Raw genomic sequence first — 22,332 nt, 5'->3', positions numbered from 1 at the left:
AGGGCTGTCAGCTCTAATATGCAGTTGATTATTTTCATTTTGAAGAGCTAATATTTAAGGTCATTTTCAATTGAATGCATCCACTGTCTGTCAGTAGTCTGTGATAGTCATTATTTTTACTGTGTAATTCTGTCACCTACGCAATTTTCTAATTTTACTTATTTTGCCATTATCCATATTGTATATGCAGAGGTAATGTATGGTATTGCTGCTGCTTTCCATTTGTGCCTTAGATTAATGTTTTAATTTGATCAATCTGGCTTCCTTGTAACACAGCATGGTGATCAATCTTACAAGACCAGAACAACAATAAAATTACATTTCTAGAATAAGATGGATTCTAAACTTATTAAATATATTCTCACTGGAATACATAAGAGTGAAACAAAATCCTTCATCACCTCACCTACAGAAAATGTATTTGTAATCTAAAGCTGCCCTTCATGTAGAAATTTATTATTTTTAAACTACATCTATTAGAACTCTATCTTCAATTATTTTTCACTTTTTTTTTTTAATACATTGGACCTCTTATTGTTGCTTAAATTAATCATTTGTATGGTTACTGTAAATCTAAATAAGATACATTTTCATGTGATGTGTTTCTTTTAAGAACTAAAAACAAATAGGCCTCTGCCTCTCATTCAGACTGCTCTTCCTTCTTGCACCGAAGCTGGATTTTACTCCTGGGTCCTCAACGGTACACCTGTATTGCTTGGTAGAAATTTACTGCTTTTAAGTTAGGATTAGTAAAGCTGAAATCCTATTTCCAATAGACTTGGGGAAATGCAGCCCCAGTTAACGGGGCAGCCCGTGAGGCTGCTGGTCCCAACACCCCCAGGCAGGGCGTTCCAGGGATTCCACACGGCATCATCCGAGGCTCTGGACTAACACTGGAGTTTCCTCAGTGGATGCCCTTAGCTCCTGCCAGGCTGTACCAGGTCACTGCACCCTGTGCACAGGGCCTGGCAGGGGAGAGGGGCAGGAGCTCAGTCCAGGCAGCCCGTGGGGCTCACGCCTTGTGCAGCTCTGCTGGCTGAGCTGGGGCTGAGAGCAGGCAGGAACGGGGGCTGCTCTGCAGCTGAATGTCAAAAGCTGTCATTCAGATTTGGAATTCTGAAAGGTATTTACATATGGAGGACCTTCTCATTTTTGGGGAGTTCTGGATTTCCCCAGATTGCATGCTGGTAAGCTTTGGATTTGAACTCTGGCTTGAGTACACCGTAACCCAAATTAACTGTGCTGCGTTATCTTCTAACTCTGCAATTAGCTTGTGTCACCAGCAAATGAAATGCATGAGTAATTTCTATAGGAAATTGCTTGCCACCTCATTTATTAACATTAAAACAGATGCTGCTTTATCACTGACTGATACTGGACATTAATCAGTATTTCGTCAGACTCTGCATGCATTTTAATACCACAGCTGGGAGGGATCTCGGGCAGTTCCTCTGTGAAATACCCTGTACTTCCTGCCTGATCACCTGCCAGCACAGCACGTGTGGAAGTGCCTGTACCCCTGCCAGTCAGCTCCTGTTTGCCACTCGAGTGCACATTTTCCCACAGATGGTATCCACCTACAGCAAAAGCTGGAAGCACAGCACAAAAGAAACACGGCAGGGAAACCAGGCCACGCCATACCACATTCTGGTCAGCCTCTTTCCTTAGAAATGAAGAGCCATAATAATTCAACCCTCTAAAACTATAGGTACTCACACACTTTGTAAAATAATTCATATATACATGTGTGAGTCAAGTGTCATTTATATGTTGGGAGATGGGCAAGGTGCTGTGCCAGGACCATGAAGGTTTCTAGATAATTTTTTTGCCTTCTATTCCCACGATCTCCTTTCCCTGACCTCCATAATTAGTCCTGTTTTCCAAACCATGTATGCATTTTTAAATTAAGCTAATGACCAAAGGTTTATGGACCAAAGAGCGGGACTAGCTCATATCCAGCTTACAGTCTCTCATAAGCTCCAGGACATGTAACCAGCAACAACTGCTGCTTTGCATTTGATTTAAAGGAACTGAAAGTGGAGAGAAGTAAGAAAACACTAAAGTATTTCAAATACCAATTTTCAGGTGAATTATCATGGAAAATGGCATGGCAGTCAAATGAAGATTGTTACAGGAAAATTATCAGGTTCAACAACTGGAAAATATGAAAAATGATTCATATTAGTTAAAATCAGGGTCGAAATTAAGTTTTAAGTTTCTGGGAGTTCCAGGAGGCCCATAAAGAGAGCCCCTTGAGTTTTCCTTGTGCCCTGAGACCTGCAGGGAACCAGCCTTTCTGTCCCTGCTGCCCATAATGCCACGGACAGGGGCTGGAATTCCTACAAACTCATTAGGGCTTGTCTTGTCCTTCCCAGCCCTGCTGCTGAGCACCCACAAAGGGGAGCAGCAGCACTGCAGTGCCCTCAGGAATTGTTGTGGTATCTGGGCACCACTGTCAGGCTGCTGCTGAAGGGAGACAAGAGGAGAACCCTGCACATCCCAGGACAGGAGTGAGTCCTGTGCATGCAATGGGCTGCCAAAGGGAGTTCTGAGAGGGAAGTGCTTCCCATCTGGGAAAGGCTTGGACTGGATCCCTGGGCACTGGAAAAAATACAGCAAGATGATTTGTCTGTCTTGGGAGAAAAGAGTGAGAGGTGTGCACACTTTACAAAAATGCCTGCAATGTGCATGGAAGCACGAAGCTTTCATCTTATTTCAGAATGTACAAGACAAGTATTTAGGAGCATGAGAGCAATATTAAGCCATTGACCCTTACTACAGCATAAATCTGTAGCAAGCAAAGGGGTTTGAAATTACTTACAGCTTTAAGTATTAGAAATTTATAATAATGAGGACACCAGTGAGGTCCAGTTCAGCTATGAAACTCAGTGTCCACTGAAAGTAAATGAACCTAAAACACCTTGTTGCAAGTAATAGTGAAAAATCTTAGTCTGTGCTCCAGACTTCTTCACTAGACTATTTTCCCTGCAAGGGTGCAAAGTAATTTGGTTAATGATCTTAAGCTAATAATTTGTAGCAGAATCAACAGCATGAAATTCATAGTACCTTTGAGGTGTCCTTCACGTTACAGATGTGACACTAATTTAGTTCCATGACAGTGATCACTACACTCATTACTTATTCCACAAATTAATACTTAAAAATGAATGGGTATCTGCTGAAGTTATAAATTTGGTGATATTTATTATGAACAGAAATAAAATTGGGGGGGGGGGGGGGGGGGGGGGGTTGGGTTGGGGTTTTTTTTTTTTTCATCTTAATGATTCTTCAGATGCACTGTAAGTAGGATATCCACACCATCTAGCACACACAAATTTTTGTTATTTTGTTGGGATTTTTTTGTTTTGATTTTTTTTATTTTAATGGTAGATCGTATTCTATCTGACTGAAAACCAGGAAACGTGACACAATTACAGAATATTTCTTTCTGCTATTCTGTTTTGTTGTCTTATTTCTTTGAAAGGAAGCACTGCTTTAACTTCTTAATGGATGGCTGAAGAGGCAGCTAAGATGGTTTACTCTATTTATGGCAAAAAACTCCTTTCACAGATCTTCAGGGACAGCTTATTCCAGGCATGGCAGCTACAGTTTTCCCCTTCATCACCTGGGGAATCAAGCTGAAGTAAAGGCATTTCATATTACTTTGATTAAGAAATGATCTTTTACCTTTTTACAACCAGGTGTGCGTACCTTTATGTTAAGATTTTTTTAATGCAGGCCATAAGAACAATTACATCTTTCACTGGTAGGATTGATCTACAGCCTTTCTTGTGTTATAATTTAAGTCCATTTGATTTTAGTGTATTGGTTCTATGATCGCCTTTCATATGTTGTCAGCGACATTTTTAGTCTCTCTGAAAATGGTTTCTTTGGGGTTTTTTAATATGTATCTAACCTATTCTGACTTTGTCTGAAAAGTCAGGATTACACATTAATGTGCAGTGAAATGCTGTCTTCTGTATTTTTAGATCATAATTTTAAGAATTACTTCCATGTGCCACTGGAATACAGCCACTTCTGGAGTAAGACAGACCAGCCACTTCCAGAAACTGAAGCACTATGTGTTGGCCAACTGAGATGACAGAGGAATGAGATGCTGTGCTGTGGAAGGTATTTGTGTTGTCTGGCATATCTGATCTAGTTTGCTATTTTCCTTGGAGAATTCATGATGAAGTCTGGCAGTACATCACAGCATTTATCATCAGTGTTTTGTTATAATTTGTAGAAATTTTCACGAAGTGGAGTTTAGTGTTGACATTTTATGCTGTGATTTCTTCAGGGATTTCTACAATGTGCCCAAGACAAATGCAGATTCCTGAATGATTCTTTTAAGTGCTCAGAGGAAAGTCAGAGCACTCCCATTCTTTGAGACTAACCCAGCACTGCAGCCTTGCCCTCCCTGCCCCTGAAAGTCATCTGGAATTACCCAATGAACCAGACTTGAGAGAGATCGCTGCATTTGCAGTAGGAAATTTAAGTAAGTACTTCTTGGTGAAAGGGGTTTGTGAGCAGGTGATGAAACATTGCACTGAGGCCTCGATCTGGACTGGCTCCAGCTCTTCCCAGGTCACCCAGCAGGACAAATGGGATCAGCACAGGCTGTGGGCAGGAAGCACTCAGTGCTGGGTGGGCAGGTGAGACCCATGTCAGCATCAAGATGGCTGATGTAACACAAATTTGTCTGTATTCACACTGGCACCTTGTGGCTAATGTAATTTTTGGTCTGGCACTGAAGTTCTGAAGACTCTCCCTGTGTCACTGATCCATAGTGGGAAAACCTTAACCAGGACCTGGGGTCTGCATCCTGAAAGTGGCTGGAGGCACAACCCAGCTGGAAAACGTGCACAAGCTGTTCCTTTAGACAGCAGCTTCCACTGACACAGCTTGTGCTGCTTCTGCCCCGTGTGACCCACCCCCGCCACGCCCAAAATGGGTGATTGATCACAGGACATTCTCTGGGTCCTAACTCACGGGGTGGGGGGTTGTGGGGATCATTTCGGAAGCTGCAAGATTGATATTCGTGTGACAGAGGTACAATAATGTTAATTTGACTTGCACAGGAAGTTCAATTTAGAAACTAGTCACTGTGAGAACACTGGCTATTAATTTGGGGGAAACTCAAAGAACAAATTAAAAGTAATGTTTTCCTGTACTTCTTTCTTCAGATTAATTTCATGCCAATTATTGCATTACTTTTAGCTGATAAATATTCAGAGACTAAAAGAAAGCAACAAGATGGATTAATTCTCCCATAGTACAAACAAAAATTTAAAATATTTTCTATAAAGTAATTAAATGCCATTTGTTGTTTTCAGAATGAGATCATGGGACATCTTAATTAATTGTTTTAAGAGGACCGAAGACTTGTTGCAGAGCAAAAACATTAAAAGAGTCAGATATTTATCTGTAACATTAACTTTGTTGGCTAATAATGATTCCAAAATCAATCCTACCTGCAGAAATCCGGTGGCACCATGCCATAAACGTTTATCCTGTCACAGAGCTCTAACGCGATCGTCATTGTGAACCAGCCCGTGCTAAGCCAAGTGTTGGATATCTTCCTGGAAGCAAAAACATAATTAAGTTTCTAAGCTGGCAAATAATTCTTGATATTTATTTATTTATTTATTCATTCCTTCATTCATTCTGAAGCAATTTCTTGGCATTTTCCTCATTCTCGTAAAAGGCTTTGAAAACCGGGCAACCAATACTGCTTTGCTCGTCCATCCTTTAATGATTTTTCTGGTGCCTCCTGTCAGTGGAGTAATCTGGGCAGAAACTTTCCTCGCTGTAATTAATTTTAGGCACAGCAACACTGATATTTAGCTGACTTTTTGACTTGGTTTCTAGAAGCTCCCAGCCCCTCACTGTGACTGCTGGTAGGAAGCTCTTTAGTCGGTTGCAGCTCTGACTGTGCCATAGCCAGGCTGGAAATCTGCATCCTAGGAACCACCCCAGGGCATTCCCTGCCCAAGGGGAGCCTTAGAATGGGAATGACAGCTCTGGCAGGGAGCCCTCCAAGGCAGCACCTTCTCCTGCCTTCACTGCAGCCTGGGACATGGCTTTAAAAGAAACTCAACTGGTCCCAGCATTAATTATGCAAAGCAGGAGATGCCACCCTGTAACAGATGTAAGGGATTTACAAGTTGTGTTTAAATTTTGCGGTATCACAGGTTCTTATCTGCAAAGTGGTAACAGTCATGTTTCCTGTTCCTCTCGTGTGCTTGGCAGTGCTGTTTAGTTTCTAAGAGCTGGGTTCCATGATGGTTATTGGATGCCTGGCACAGGCACTGGAATTCCCAGACCTTTTTTAAATTCCTGCACTGGCTCTATGTTGTGGGAGAGCTGGCACTCTTGGAATGGGAGGATGAAGGAAATGCCAGCAAAGAAAACATCTTAAAGGTGTCACAAGGGCATGTGTAGGGACTGGCACCCCTTTTAGACACAGAGGCACAGAAAGTCAGGAGTTTGCTCCAGAGAAAATGAGTTCACTCAAAGGTCTCCTTTCAAATGCTATTAAAGAATACGACAGGCATTCTCCCTAATCCCTCACCCAGCTAGGAAAGTCCCACAGGAAGAAGTTCAAGCTTGTGTTATCTGCATCCCAGAGTCCTGAGATTCCTGCTGACAGCCTGTCACAGTGACAGGCTCTCCCTTCATCTCCTAATAAAGCTGAGGCACCAAGGGAGCAAGTGCAGGTTCTGGGAAAGCCTGGGCATTCTACCAGAATGGATTAGCATGGGAGCTGCACTAATCCCATTCCCACACACCTGTCATCCCACACCTGCCTCACCTGCCAGATACCTGTGAAACTTTGTCACAGCCCCCCCAAAAAAGCACAGCAGAAAACATGAGGGTCTCTACAGAGAAGTCAGCAGGTTATCCCAGGTCCTGGCCCAAGTTCCAAGGCCATATTTTACAGTTTGCCCAGTGATAGCAGGATGTGGAAGTCTTGGAAGCAAGGACCTGAGGCCACAAAAGCCACTGCAAGCAAGTGCCAGCAATCACTAACATCTAATTCAGCCACCACACAGCTTCCCAAGCTAATGCTAAACAAGCTGGTTCCAGGCAGGTCACCCACAGGGCAGTAGGAGGAGACGTTTTGAGCACTGTCAGATTGAGGAATGCCTTGTACCAAGGTTCCCATTTCCTCAGGGAATCAGACTAGTGCAAGGGAAAAAAAAAAAAAAAAAAAAAGTGGTGGAGTCTGTGCCAGCTGCTTAGAAGACATTTCTAAACATAAGGGAATTCTTTGACTAAATATGCCTGGAGGATGCTGAAGAGCCAAGATAATTTGTCCTGTCCTTAGTGGACCACCTGGTAATGTATAAACTCCCAAAACACACATTTTTACTGCTCCTGACACACAGACATTCAAGCTAAGCGAGCATTTGGAGAATGACATGTTATAAGCATCTCATTATTTCCAGTTATGGGGCCTTTTTTATTTTCTGACTGTGCACTGAAGCTTGGGGGTGGTGGTGCAGTTTGTCACAATGTCATAGCTGGGCCATAAGCTCATTGGAGGCCTTCAGGCACACCAACAATATAAAACAGAAAGGAAGAATTTTTGGCTCAAAATTATTAGGAAAGAGAATGGTAGGGGAAAGCCTAAAAAATTTGCTTCTCTGCAACCTGAGTTTCTGAGCTCTGAGTCACTAGATAATTCAGGAACATGTTCAGGCTAAGAGTGCTCTGGAGCTTGCACAAGTCCTCTGTTTCAGGTGCCCAACACTTACATTCCAAAACCAAGGGAGCAATTGCAGCCAGACCATGACCAAGGCTTTGCACAGGTCAGGACACCCAGCTAGACTCTTTGCTGGGTTAGTTTTCTTTCTGCTTACACACAGTTAGGCTGTCATTTAGTGTTTTCAATGAACAGGAGAACAATTGAATATAACTAAACTGGCTTAGAAGCTGAATAATCAAATAAAGATTTTAAAATTTGTTAAAGTACCACTCTGCCCTCTTTAAATACAGTGTCTGTAGGACAGAAACACACAAACAGGGTTACAGTGTCTCACATTTCATAAAAGATCTGACAAAGAGTCCAACAAAAGAATAGTTTTTATACCTAATCAGCAGTAATGAGAGAATATGAAGAACTGTCATGTGCTTATTAGGGGAAATTATCAGATATTCTTTTATATGATGAACTAACATACTGTGCTGATAATTCTGTAGTGCACACTAAATTACAATTAAAGGCCTTTCTGCTCCACCAAAATCTCATTTATAATCTCTATGGAAATACTCTTCCTGCAGTTATTTCATTTATGCTGCTTTTATCTAATTACTATAATATTGGGTCTGAATCATATTTTCTTAATGTACCCTTATTCAATTATAAAGTTATTTTCAAGTACAGTTACTTTGTAATGCCAAGTATATTGCTCTGCAGCCTTTGTCTTTCACCATGCTATTTAACTGGCAATGTTTTTTGAAGGTTTTTCTTAATTTCAAAATATTTTTTTTTCTGAAAAGCACAATACATCCAATTACCTTTTTTTCTCATCATTTTCAAGATGGAAATGAATAGTCTGATTCTTGCAAGCTTGCAATCATGCTTCTCTCTCCCTCCTTTGTTTTTTGTAGGCACTAATGTCAAGAGCTCAGCAGAAACCTCCTGGGGAACAGCAGCATTCTGGGCTATACAATGTTCTGCTCCTGCCCTCACAGTAACCTGAATTTTCTCCCTTACAAATTCTTTCTTACCCATGTTTCTTTTCATCTTCCCCTTCTTTTGTGCAGCTTATTCATTTATTTTCATCTCCCGTTTTAATCTTCTTAGCCCTTCAAGTATGCTGTCTGTGCCCTCTCAAATCCACAGGGCCAGTTCCTCCGGCTGGGTCTTGCTGGCATCTGAGTGCCCTTGATTCACACTGGGAGTTCAGGGTGCCCATGACTGAGTTCACTCTAAACTTGTTACAATGTCATTAGTGGCTCAAATACCTGGAGAGTATTTCAGGAGCTGAGCCCGGTGTCTGTGCCGAAGAGGAAATTTTCATTGCACACTGGCTCCAGGCCTCTGGCTCTGGATGGGTGATGGGGAATCAGAAAGAGCAGCTTGCCTGAAGTTGCACAGCATGCGTCAGAAAAAGAACAGGATCCTGGCGGTGTCAGGGAAGGAACAGGACCCTGGCTCCGCGTGGCAGAACTCAAGTTCTGAGAATGAAACAGGGAGGGAAACTCTTCCTCAGAACTGGGGACAGCACGTGATCCCACCCTGGATCCCCAAAGGCATAATCCAGGAAAGGAGGTGGCAGTGTGCATTCCCCTCCCCCTGGGGCTCGTGGCAGCCAGGTTACAGTGCAATTACAGCTTTGCTGACTTTCATGGCTTTGTAAATACTGAGCACACAGATACCCTCTGCATATTTCTTGAAGGGTTCAAATGCTTAATTCACCTTCTCACTTTGTGTTACTCTGGAAAAGACAAACACATCTCAAATGGCAGGATATCTCCCCTTATCATCCTTCCTTCTTGTTCTGGCACAGACCCAAATACACCAATTGGAAAATGAAGAGAAGAACTTTTAATGTTACAAAAGTGACCAATTTACTCTGTGCTCTGGTTTGAGCCTGAGTCAGCCATGAACACGGATCCACTATAAGTGAACAGAGTTCTGCAGGGAAACCACGTGGGGTGTGACAAAGACAGCAAATGCCAAGCAAAGATTGCCTTCAGCTAAGAGGATACAAGTTTCCTCTAACATCAGTTCTGCCTTTCTCATGTAGCCCAGAAAATGCAATCTGTGCTGGAGTCCACAAGAGGATCGATCCCTGATCAATCCTTGGTGTGTATGTTTTGTATTTGTAAGGTAGCACATCTGACTGAGTTACTGCATAATAAACCTACCTCTTCATTTGTATCTAAGTGGGGACTCTGTCATTTTTACAGCAGCATATTTATAAGTAAAAAAATAGAACTTCATTAAAAATAAATGTCTTTCGTGCTGGGAAGTCTTTGGTTTGAATGCCCATTTTCAAACATTATATGTGAAAATACTCAAGTACTGCAGTGGGTCACTTACTACAAATTTGATTTGAAGATCAGCCTACAAGTCTCATAAACAGTCTCATAAAGATGTAACTATCATAATAACTTTCCATTTTACAGTTGCAAATGTAAGATGAACTGTTCTGAAGCACCTAATGTATGACTAATGTTTATTTGTTTTACAAGAAGCTTTACAGCTGCAATGTTCCAAGAATGCTTAAATTCAATAAACAGCTATTATAATTCACTGGATGGTGGCATTTCCTCTATACGAAAACATAACCTATCCATTCTAATTTTTCAAAATCAGTGCGAAAACTTTAAGGTATATTAACCCAAAGTGAGATTTAAACAGCTCCTGCCTCCTTGACTGTACATCCAGACTCTGGTATTCTAGGCTGATGAGGCAATACTCCACACAAATCATTTTGATGCCTATTTTTTACTTATGTTACCAGTGATGTTATTGGGCATGTCATGCCACATTACAACCCATGAGGCTGAGGGTTTAACGGCCAGGACCGTCCCTCTGAGCAGATCTGAAACTGGTATATATAAACTGCATTATTTTACTACTCTGTGACATCCCCTAGGTGTATCCACGTAAGTTCTCACCTGTCTTTTCCAGTCTCCCGTTTAAAAAGGTCATCAAATTGAAGCATCTTGTGGCGAGAAATCATGTACACTTTTAACTGAGGCAGTATCTGGTTCATCAGCTGCAGGTTATTGTACACCAAGCCTTTGCCATCTCTCCTCATGTAGCTGCTGGGGCCCCAGAAGATGAACACAGCCCCATGGCTCATATTTAAGAGTTCGTTGCGATTTCGTAAAATCCTCTGAATGCTGGAGTGCGCGATGACTCGGAGGCTCGTTTTGTTCCCGACGTCTTTTCCGTAACCGCGCGTGGGCGCGTCGTTCATCCGTATGACGCACTCGCTCTCGTCGATTCTGTCCCCTTGCCTGCTCCCCAGGAGGTGCCCAGAGCTGGTGACCAGCGCACAGCTCTTGCAGTGCATCTTTAAGGGCTGCAAAGACATACGCACTTCACAATTAGCTCTAGACATCTCCCCTTCGCTACACAGCTGCGTTTTACACGTTCACGGCATATTTCACAGCAAAACCTCAGAGCAACGTACATAAATCTCTCCCGGCAAATCTTCCCAAATAGCTGGGGACCCATTACATGTACATTTTAGGGGGGAATATGGTGTAGATGTACAGCCCTTAGAGTTCCTCTGTGGAGCTTAAGCCCATTGTGTAGATTCCTCCTTTCCACTGCTGCTTCATAAACAGAAATCACAACAGCTTCTCGACTCTTCCCAACTGCTTGTTTTGATTGTACTTCTTCCACTTGCTATAACAGCTACAACTGGAGTATTTTTTATTCTTCTGCTTCCTTTTTTTTTTTTTTTTTTTTCAGGAAATAATAAATCCTAGGTCCTCATAAGTTCATGTGTGAATAGATTTTCAACCCTAGGATCAGGCCACTTTGCTAAGGGAAGAGATCAATACCCTGGCACAATCCTTCCATGCTATTTGCAAGGTGTGCCGTAACCACTGCAGTGCTCTCGTTTCTCCTGTAGGTTCAACAGTCAGAGCTGGTCAGAAATATCTCTGTGTATTTTACATGGCAGTGAGTTAGTGCATTGAACCTCCACTCCCTTGTCAGGTCATGTTTGAAAGTTATGCAATAAAATGGAATGGGAGGTGCCTCTTCAGTGAGTGCTGACCTAATGGAAGCAGAAGAGTAAAACAAGCTTTCATGAAAATGAAAATGCGTGATAAATCATGTTACTGAAATATGCCACCACCACAGGTTTCAGTTATAGAGGAGTATGTCACTATCCACTGCTCAGCATGAGAACTAAAAGGGGCAAGGGTTAACAGTATTCCCAAAGTTCTACTTTTTAACAAGAATACAATAAACAGTGAGATAAATAAAGACTGTTGGTAGCCCTTCAAGAAATAGTATCTTGCACTTAGTGTGTATCTTAGTGTCTTTGAAAAACAACAAACAACAACAAGGCAAACAACAATGCCCACCAACCCCCCCCAAAAGACACCAAACTAGCCCAACAAAAAAACCCAACAGAAAACCCCCCGGCACAGAGACTGAACTGCAGTTGCTTGATCATTCTGATCTACACGTATACAGGAATCCAATGACAAAATCAGTCTGCAGTGAGGCACCGCTTAAAACTCTGAAGCTGAAAAGGATACATGATGTACATTTGACACAATCTCAGACCCTTGTTTGAAAATGCTTTGGCCCTGAGTACTTGATGGGAGTGTTTTACTGTAGTAGCTTGGTTTTAATTTTGAAGGTACTAAGGTTACAATAACAGTCTGAGTTTCTTTCTTCTGTGAGACTAGCTCATGAATGCTTAATGCTTTTTAATTAAAGAAAAAATAAGAAAAAGTATACAATCTGCACAGTGATTCAACCACTAAGCCTTGTATCTCCATCTCCCCCAATAAACAAATATAGTCACGCCTGTGAACTATAATCCAGAGCTAATGGTATGGGTGAAAATGTTCATGCCTTTGTGAGCCAAGGTTTCTAATGCAGTATTTACATGCATTTTCCTTTAAGCTTTCATCTGCCACTTTGATGAATTACCTAGTGAAAGGCTCTAAGGTGAACTAGCTGCTCCACCACCATGCTTGGGAAAGCAAGACAAGGTGCTAATGAGGTTAAAGGAAATGTAGTCAGCACCAATGTTAACTCACACAGGTTTGAATATCCACACAGCAAGGCATTTTCACCTGAACCATCTCTGCTGCTGTCTGGCCTACTGAGCTACAACTTCCTTGTTTCATTTTAAAAAGTCTGCCACAGAATCCATCAATTGCTAGAAAACAAGGGCGGCCATCAGCAGAGCTGTGGAAACTTGGGGGAGAGGTCTGTGGCTACATAATGAACATTAACACCCCCTGGAACATCTGTCCCAGATCTTGTTTGAAACATGCTCCTTCTGGGAAAAAGTCTTTAGACTGAAACAGTCAGGTATTGCCTAGCCAGTTCCTGAATGATGCATGGGGGCTGAGCCCTTGTAGCTGCTCTAGGCAAGTAATTTTCAGTCGCCTCACTCAGATTCTTTCAGCTGAAGTCTACAAAACTCACACCTAAAAACTGTCAGAGGAATTCACAGTGAACAGCCAAAACATTCTCACACCAGCTGTTTATAATGCTTTGACAACAGTGAAAGCAAAGGGGGGAAAAAAGCCATAGGCTGTAATACCATCTCATTGGGAGGCAGCAGTGGCACCAGAAATGTCATCTACTTAAGCAATAATAATGGAGGCACAAGGCAGTTCTTTGGGATTGATGACCAGCTGGAAGAAGTTGATGGCCTGAGAATAACCAGGGGCCATTAAGCCAGAAGAACATTAACTCCACAGAAAACGCTGTTACAGTAATTATTACAGTGATATTTTGGGGAAAAAAAAGCAAAGTGGAAAAAAAGCAAATGCCACGAAATATGAGTTATATTTCAGGATCCTACTTCAAAAGGGATGGGGTGAGAGGTAGGCCAGTTTTATAGCATCTTTGTCAATTACTTTGAAGTGTCATGCATGTAAAAGCTGCTGACGTTGAATTGTACCCGTTGTTAACAAGCAGCCACAGTTCCTGTGCACCTGAACTCCATGGACAGCACCTTTGTGACAGGGCAGAGCACTGCTACAACACAGGCAGGGCACTTGGACAGCACAAGAGCCAAGTAGGCTCCAAAAAACCTGCCCAAGGCGCCTCTCGGTTCCAGTCATCTCAAGACATGCATGGAGAGAGGGAGAACAGAGGTTACAGTACAACAAGCTCACAGTGCAGAGCCCCAGGAGATGGCAAATCAGCTGGTGCTTTTCTAGGATAGATGGGCTATCCCAAGGGAATGACGGTGGCAGGGGAACTTCGTCATGGGGTAAACCCCAGAACAGCACCTTTGTGCCCACAAGGAGTAAGTGCAGCTTTGCACAGCTACAGGCACCCCCAGAGCCCAAACTGACTCCTGGCAACTCCCACCTCCAGAGGCTGGCCCCAAAGTGCTGCTGCTCTATTACAAATGCCTGATTTGGTTAATGAAACAAAAAACAGTGCCACGGTTGTTTCTGTATTTTTCAGTTTGAGGCAATTTTCTCTGTTATTGACTTTAAAATCTATGTTGTCCAATGATCGAAAAATGTTATTTTCAGACACTTTGCTGCTCAAGTGCTCGAGAAGAATAAATTGAAAAATGTTGTTCCTGATACAAAATATGTTATTCTCAGATATAATTACTTTCTTTGTGATGAAATCAAATAATTTTTTTTTGCTTATAGAAGTCTTTTGATTTTTAAGCCAAGATTTAGAAAAGAAGGCAGCTCTCTCCAGTAAAATCACAAACACTATAAACCACACTTTTTCTTACAGTGAGTACTTAATGACCTACTTTCAAGACCCCTGGGTTCAGATCACTCCGTTATCAGTCGTGTAAAAATTTCTGTCCTATAAATAAAAGCCAGAATATTTTATCTTGGCAATGATGACCTGGCCACAACAACAACAACACCAAATCAAACTAGGAAACCCACAAAAACCCCCCAAAACCCCAAACTAAAACAACAACAACAACAACAAGACTGAGTAAGAACCGCTCACTACTGGGTTCAGCAGAAAAAGACCACCTATCAGTTCATGAACACCAGTATTCCTCATGGATACAACTGGAAATACCACAGATGACTTCAAAGTGTATTGGGAGACAAGAAGGGTTAAAGAATATCCAAATTTGGTTATGGTGGATGACCTTTAACTAAGCACTTGAGACAAAGCGTAAGATGTTTCTCTTGCACTGCAACACCTCTGCGGTTGGCCAGCCTTTGCCTGGTGTCGCAGCTGGAACGAGAGGCTACAGAGCTGCTCCTCTCTCTAGTAACCACCTGAACTGTGTTACTGAACCAACAGCCCCTCTGCAACAGCTCCCAAACTGCACAAGTAAAAGCAGTGGTACAAATAAGACTGATGTACAGGAAAGCAAATCTGTTCCCATGTTAAACTGAATTAATTCAGTTGAATTCCTTATCTTAATGGTTGAAAAAGCACACACAGACCATGTAAGAGCCAGTCTTACTGGTTCAGGAGAGAGTGACCTTATTCCAGAGCAGCCCTGCTCTCTCTTTTTGTTACAAAGCAGGTGATTTCTTCGGAAGGGGTTCCATGTCTCCCCCACCTGGTGCCCATTGTGCCTGGCCTAAGCACCACTGCTTGTGACACTCCCTGTATCTTACCACAGTATTTGCTTTTTATGTTACTTGCCTTGTGCACAGAACTTAACATTTCCTACGTGATGCTAATGAACCCTGAGTTCACACCATGTTCAATGCAATTTTTTACTTATGGCTTGCTCTTGATTGCTGCGTCATCAGCCACCAGCAAAAACACTAAATAATTAAGGCTTTGCCAGTGATACAATATTTTGTCCTGGCAGCTTCAAATTTTTTTTGACTTTCTTGTAGCTTTGAGCACCTCTGGGGTTTCTAACAAGCTGCTGACTTGGAACCACTGCTCCACCAGGCTGGCTGCTCCTTCCCAGTGCTCCTCTCTCAGAGGCTTGGAGGACAATCCCCCTGTCACAACTATATCCCAAGCTCTGCAGGAGCTCCAGCCATGGCCAGCCCATTGCTGACACATCACACACAGCTGAATGCTCCTGCCCTGGTGAGCTCCTGTCACTCAGCACTGCCCCAAGTGTAAAGCTTCTCATGCCTTTATGTCCATCCCTCATGACAAGCTATATGTTTTGTTTCTCTTGGTGTGCCTCCTTCCTTAGTATTTTCCCTAAAGACTGAAAACTCTAAGACCAAATCTGCTTTTCTTTGAGAGATTCCCAACAACCATCTTAAAGTAGAACAGAAACCCTGAGGCTTCACATTTGCCAAGTAACTTGTGTTCTGTAAGCCAATGCAGCAAGCTGTGGGGCTCAAGCTGTCTCATTAGTGGAGCACAGCTGTGCACTTCAGAAGGAAGCACAAGGACTCCGGGAGACATGATCCTGTGAAAATAATGCAGGTTCCCTGATTATTTTTGGTTTGTAATATATTGATGGAACAGTGCTTTCATAATACTATGAAAGGAATAAAAAACCAAAACACCAAAACAAAAACAAACAAACAAACAAAAAACCCAAAAACAAACAAAAAAAACCAAACAAAAACACCCCAAACCCCAACCTCCTCAAAAAAAAAAAAAAAAAAAAAAACACAACAAAAAACCCAAAACCAAAACCAAACCAAACCAAACAAAAAAACCCCACCCCCCAACAGCACACCAACAAGCTGAAAGAGTTTGCTATTTTTCAAGTCCCATCTATGAAATGATGGTATCAAGTCTTCTCTGAACAGCAGAAGTCATTCAGGTGCACATTGCAATATTGTAGGTAACACTTCAGTATATAAAACACTAGTCCAAAAACCCCAGACTGAAACATCTAAAGCCTGAGAAGAGTTTTCAACTTGCTGAGGTAATTGCCCTTTTAAAGTCTCTGAGTTTTGATTTTGCAGTGCCAATTTTGGATCTAAAAGATTATTTTGCTTTGACCATGACATTTTCACATGTGTATTCATAGAGAGAGCCTAATTTCCACACTCTGCATGCCAGCTCAGACTTCCTCCTCAAGTTTCATAAATTTTGATTCTTTAGCCCTTATCTAGATAAGAGCACCTTATGCAGGTACAGAGTAGTGTCAAAGAGGGGGAAAAAAAGATCCTCTTAGCAAATACATTTATAATGATTGTTGAAGTACACTTTTGGAACACTAGAGAATTTACCAGGAAAACAAACTGCATTATCCACGGAACTGATTGCCTTCAAAACTGTATCCCAGTGACTGATATTGCACAAGTAAACAGAAAGGGTTAGGAGATATCGCTTGCCCAACATTGTTAATCCTTATGCAAATCCAAATAACAAGCATTTGCAGCGAAACTTTGCAATTCAAAAAAGGTCTGGCAAGTCTGCTCATACTGTCTGCTATTATAAAGATAAATGCATGTCTGTTTAAAAAGATAAAAGATAAAACAAATGAATTTCTTATTACTTCTCTTTGTTTCTTGGGCTGTGGAGCTTGAATATGCAAATATTGTGGAAACATTAGCATTGTGGTTTCTCTTTGATTCCTCTGAGTTAGTTATATAACTGGGCTCTGCCTTCAGATATTGGATAAGACAGAGAAACAGCCAAACTCCAGCACAAGCATTCCTCACACTACTGATCACAGCACCTTACGTTTCAGTCTGCCAAGGAATCCAATTTTTTTTTTTTGCCATGATACCCTACTGAGGGGCATCTGCAAAACCTGAAAGAAAAATATAATAATCCTATTTTCAAAAGGTCCTTCGACAGATCCAATTAAATTTCAGAACATGAGGCTATATTATGAAGAGGGGAAAAAACCCAACAAATGCACTCTACAAAGCTTTCAGTGGAGCAATTTTCTTAGGAAAAGTACCGTTAAGCACATTAGTCAATGAAGAGTCTTCTGCTTGTGTGAAGTGTTTTCCGGCACATTAACTCCTTTTCAGGGGACTGCCTGCTAGTCAAAGCTTCCATTAGATTAATTAAAATATGGCTTCTCTCACTGGAAAGAAAAGGCATGAGTTTGGTTACAGGACATTGACCACCTATAGAAACGGAGCCCTTTCTAGTTACAGAAAATACATGAGCAGAGGCAGCAGCACAGGAGATGAACAACAGGGTAACTTTTGGTATATGGGGCACATTTCTCTTCTCATTTTAGAAGCGTGATTACCAGGTGCTGATGTTTTCCCCTAAGCCACCTGAAGTGAATATAAGGCGCAACCTTGCAAATTGTCAGCACATATAAAGCTAAGATTTAGAGAGTAGTTTCCATCCTGAAACCTATAAATGTGTCCCACGAGGAAGATTAGTATCAATCATAGGCTTATTGGAGAGGGAGATAGGATACAATGATAACCTGAAGCTATCAACTAGAGTAATGGTCTCAGAAGAAAAGGCAATCAGAGAAAGAAAAGAATACCCTCAATGAAAGGCAGACCTGGAAAATCAGGCAAGAATGTATCATGTTGATGAACATGAACTGTTATACAAGAGAGAGTGTCATATGAACAATATACAGGCTCTAAAGAAATGGTTATTGCCTAATGTTTATCTTAAAAGGAGTGCAAATAGACATCCATATTACATCTAACTACTTTACTTTTGTTCTGCAGCTAAAGTGCTTGCACTAAAATGAAATAAAGCCATAGGCATGGTGTCTTAACTATGCAAATTGTTATCACTGAAGTGTCAGAAAAACAGAAATTATAACGATCTCCAGGAAAGGTACTGGGCAGTTTGGATTTTTGTTTCAGAATGTTTTCTCATCAACTTCTCTGCTTTGCTTTGGTATGTTTTGGCAGTTCTTTCCAGTTTAAATACTTCATGTAAGTATGCCCTCATATACTCTCTCTGCATCTGTCATGGCTGTGCAGGATATTTTTTGAGCTTCAAGCTTCACAGGGTCCCTTTTTTATCTAGCCCAACTTTAAAGCCAAGCATCACTGATCTTTAAAGTTTGTGCCTAAGTTTTCAAATTCAAGCACTTTTTTCCTTTCTGTGGCACTGCCTGGCTCATCCAAACGCATCTAAACTCTTGCTACAACTATTATCTCTACAAGGCAATAATGTGATGGGCATTGCAAGGTCAAAGCAAGCCCTTCCAGTGGTATCCAGTTTTAAAAGAACTTAGCATAGCATGCAGAGCCCCTAGAACAGGCCAGATGAAATGTAAGGCCAAACCTCTAATTACAAAGTTACTGACCCCACAGAAATTTTTTCAAAAATATATTTTGTCTTGTATTTCTCTACCTGGTTGAAGTAGAATGAAATCAAAAATAACGCTGCTTACTCCTGTGAAAGGTCTTTGTTCAAAAGTTTTGTTCAAATGTCTTTCCTTCAAAATCTGTCAAAAAATGTTCAGCCTCGTGGTCTTTTGATTCTCATGTGGTAGCTCCATGTAATCTTCATCAGCTTGTTTTATGTAAACCAGGCTGTTCTATATCCTCTTACTTCTGTCCCTCTGATTTATCAGCACACCAGAAACTAGAGAACAAAATTAAAGACAGCAGATTTAAACCCTTTCTCTCCCCCCAGAGGATACTGCATCTGAATTTAAAATGTTTTTCTGAGGATGTACCAGATTCAATAATACACAAAGCTGTACCACCTCCACAGCAGGATCCCAAGGCAGCCTCCATAATCACTGGAATATTGACACCAAAGACGGATGCTGGAAAAAGGTACTGGCAGCTGAAGTGGCCAAAACAACCATTTAACTTAGGAGTGACAGGTTGCAGAAACACACTGCAAATTTCTCCCATGCACATATGTAGAAAAGAAAGAGAGCATTTTGTGCTAAAGTATTTGTATATTTAGTTTTGGACAAAAATCAGATGCAAAGAAAACATCTTGAAGACAGACATATAAACATCTGTATATCTGCAATTACATATCAGTACAATTCTAACTGATTTTTGGACTACAACTACATTTGAAAAATAAATATTTTAATTCAGGGGTCAGCTCTTTCAGTTTTGGGTGTTTTGCTAAAAGGTCTCAAGCATTCAAAATATGTTTCTCCAATTGTTCACTATTACCACAGTCCTGATCAGGAGACAAAAACAAACACATTTATCCAATGAGGATGTTTGTATTGAGTCTATTTGTCCGCATGCAGGTTAATATGAAATGAAACACTTTGTAGATGGAAACATTTAGCACTGAAATGAATCTGCCAGTGAGGGTTAATTAGACAGTCAAGTACGAGAGCTGCCACTCTGTGTGCCAATGTGGCATTGCTTCTCCAAAGAGGTGCTCTTCAGTTTACAGCAGAATGTCAAAGCTACGATCTGTGTGGGTGAAAAGGATGATGCTAACTGGAATCTCTGAGGAACCACTGGAAAAGGCTGGCTGGAGAGAAAGGAAGGTCTCTCTCAAGGGAAGGTACCCTGAGCTGCAGCGCAAATGAGAAGAGGGAGCCCTCAAAAAACAGAGTCAGGGAAGAGCTGATGGCAAGTCAGCTAATTACAGGGCAAGAGCAAGGGCTGACCTTGCTAGAAGTAAAGTCTGTTTCCAGATCTGTGTATTTCACAGATGTTTGGGGCAGTGGCTTGTGGCTGTGTCACACAAATACTTTTATTTATGCTTTACCATCTATTCATTTGAGTGAAGCGTGATTCCCAAGCAGTTGGTTAACACTCTTCAGTAATATTCCTTGCTTAAAGATGTAACTGATCTAAAACTGGTGAAATGACATAACTTTAAATCACAGCTACCTAATGCATTTGGTCAAGGAATTTGAAGTGTACGAAGGTGTGCCAGAGAGAATGCAAGAAGTAGGTTTAAAACAGATACTACAGAAATGAAGAAAAAAGGAATCACCTCTTAGTGAGCACAGCAGAAACAAAACCTTCTTGCAAAGAGGTGAAATGTGGAGTCCCAGAGTCACAGGGGATTCCTGAGTGCTTTATACACTTTATCTGCTTTTTATTTTACATTATTAGTCCTAAATTGTACTCCTTTGATGTGTGTGTCATTCAAGTGCATTTTACCTGGCAATGGCACTGAACAATTCCTTTTTCCTGGGTTGGGGGCGGAGTGTATTTCACTGGATCACTCCCTGGATCCATCTCACAATCAGAACAGCAGGCAAAGAGAAGTCAAAGGAAGGAAGGAACAAAAAGAAAAGACAGGTGGATGCACAGCACTGCTGTCTTTAGTGACACTGAATGCACATAAAACTCAGCCCAAATTGCTATGATTAGATGGGTGACAGTGGTGGCGGTGGTGATGGAAGAATGAAAAGGAGAACATGGCAGCCCGACCAAGAAGTTCTACGTTGCAGATACTTTTTCCAAGTACCTCTCAGTCTTTCATTGTTTAAAAATCACCAGTACTGATGCCTTGACATCTAACTGATAACCTGTCAGCTGGAAGTTTTAAATTCTATGACCAGTGTTTGCTTTTCAGGGCTCTCTGCCACACCTGGCTGCAGCCCAGGATTCTTTCCATCAGTTTCTTCAGAGCCATAGGCATATTGTAAAGCAGTTTTTCTGCACTGGACATGTAAGTTCATCTTTCCAGCTCTACTGCCCCAAACAACGCTCACCTATCTGAACAGCATATTTTTACAAACTCAGACCTTCTCTAGAGCCACAATTTCAACTGTCAGGACAGAGGCCAGGATATTGTCTTCTTGTAAGGGAGAAACACTGGAGTGTTGGCTGTTTTTCATATGGGAATTTGCTGCCCACATGCCCACAGTCCTGGTGCTTCCCACTCCTGGCACACCCTCGGAGCCCAGAGTTGTGCCCACCTTGCTGTGCCTGCCCTGTGCAGGTGGAACACCCGAGCCCCCAGCCTGGGGCACCCTCAGCAGGGCTCTGGGCAGTGTCCCTGTGCCAGCACCTCCCACCCCTGGAGGCCACCTGCAGCCCCCGGCTCTGACACTGATCTCACCGGGCTGGCACAAAGTGACCAACGGGGCTGGCACGCTGTGACAAACAAGGCTGGCACGCTGTGACAAACGGGGCTGGCACACAGTGACCAACGGGGCTGGCATGCTGTGACAAACAGGGCTGGCACACAGAGACAAACGGGGCTGGCACACAGAGACAAACGGGGCTGGCACGCTGTGACAAACGGGGCTGGCACACAGAGACAAACGGGGCTGGCACGCTGTGACAAACGGGGCTGGCACACAGTGACAAACAGGGCTGGCACACAGTGACAAACGGGGCTGGCATGCTGTGACAAACAGGGCTGGCACACAGAGACAAACGGGGCTGGCACACAGAGACAAACGGGGCTGGCACGCAGTGACAAACGGGGCTGGCACGCAGTGACAAACGGGGCTGGCACACAGTGACCAACAGGGCTGGCACACAGAGACAAACGGGGCTGGCACGCAGTGACAAACGGGGCTGGCACACAGAGACAAACGGGGCTGGCACACAGTGACCAACAGGGCTGGCACACAGAGACAAACGGGGCTGGCACACAGTGACCAACAGGGCTGGCACACAGAGACAAACGGGGCTGGCACACAGAGACAAACGGGGCTGGCACGCAGAGACAAACGGGGCTGGCATGCTGTGACAAACGGGGCTGGCACACAGTGACCAATGGGGCTGGCACACAGAGACAAATGGGGCTGGCACACAGAGACAAACGGGGCTGGCACGCAGAGACAAACGGGGCTGGCACGCTGTGACAAACGGGGCTAGCACACAGTGACAAACGGGGCTGGCACACAGAGA

The 22,332-nt window shown here is 42.5% G+C and overlaps 1 protein-coding gene across 1 annotated transcript in view; it reads right to left on the bottom strand.

The window, feature by feature from the left end:
- Positions 1 to 22,332, bottom strand: part of ST6GALNAC5 (ST6 N-acetylgalactosaminide alpha-2,6-sialyltransferase 5) — a 69,458-nt gene that overhangs the window by 1,457 nt on the left and 45,669 nt on the right. The window contains exons 3-4 of the mRNA XM_040073584.1: positions 10,636 to 11,045; positions 5,475 to 5,582 (exon numbers count right to left, since the gene is read on the bottom strand). Of these exons, the coding sequence (XP_039929518.1) occupies positions 5,475 to 5,582; positions 10,636 to 11,045 (518 nt within the window). The remainder of the gene's footprint in view (positions 1 to 5,474; positions 5,583 to 10,635; positions 11,046 to 22,332) is intronic.

This window comes from Hirundo rustica, chromosome 9, assembly GCF_015227805.2.
Source record: "Hirundo rustica isolate bHirRus1 chromosome 9, bHirRus1.pri.v3, whole genome shotgun sequence".
NCBI lineage: Eukaryota > Metazoa > Chordata > Aves > Passeriformes > Hirundinidae > Hirundo > Hirundo rustica.
The sequence above is the reverse complement of the archived record's forward strand: the minus strand, read 5'-3'. Positions and strand labels throughout refer to the sequence as shown.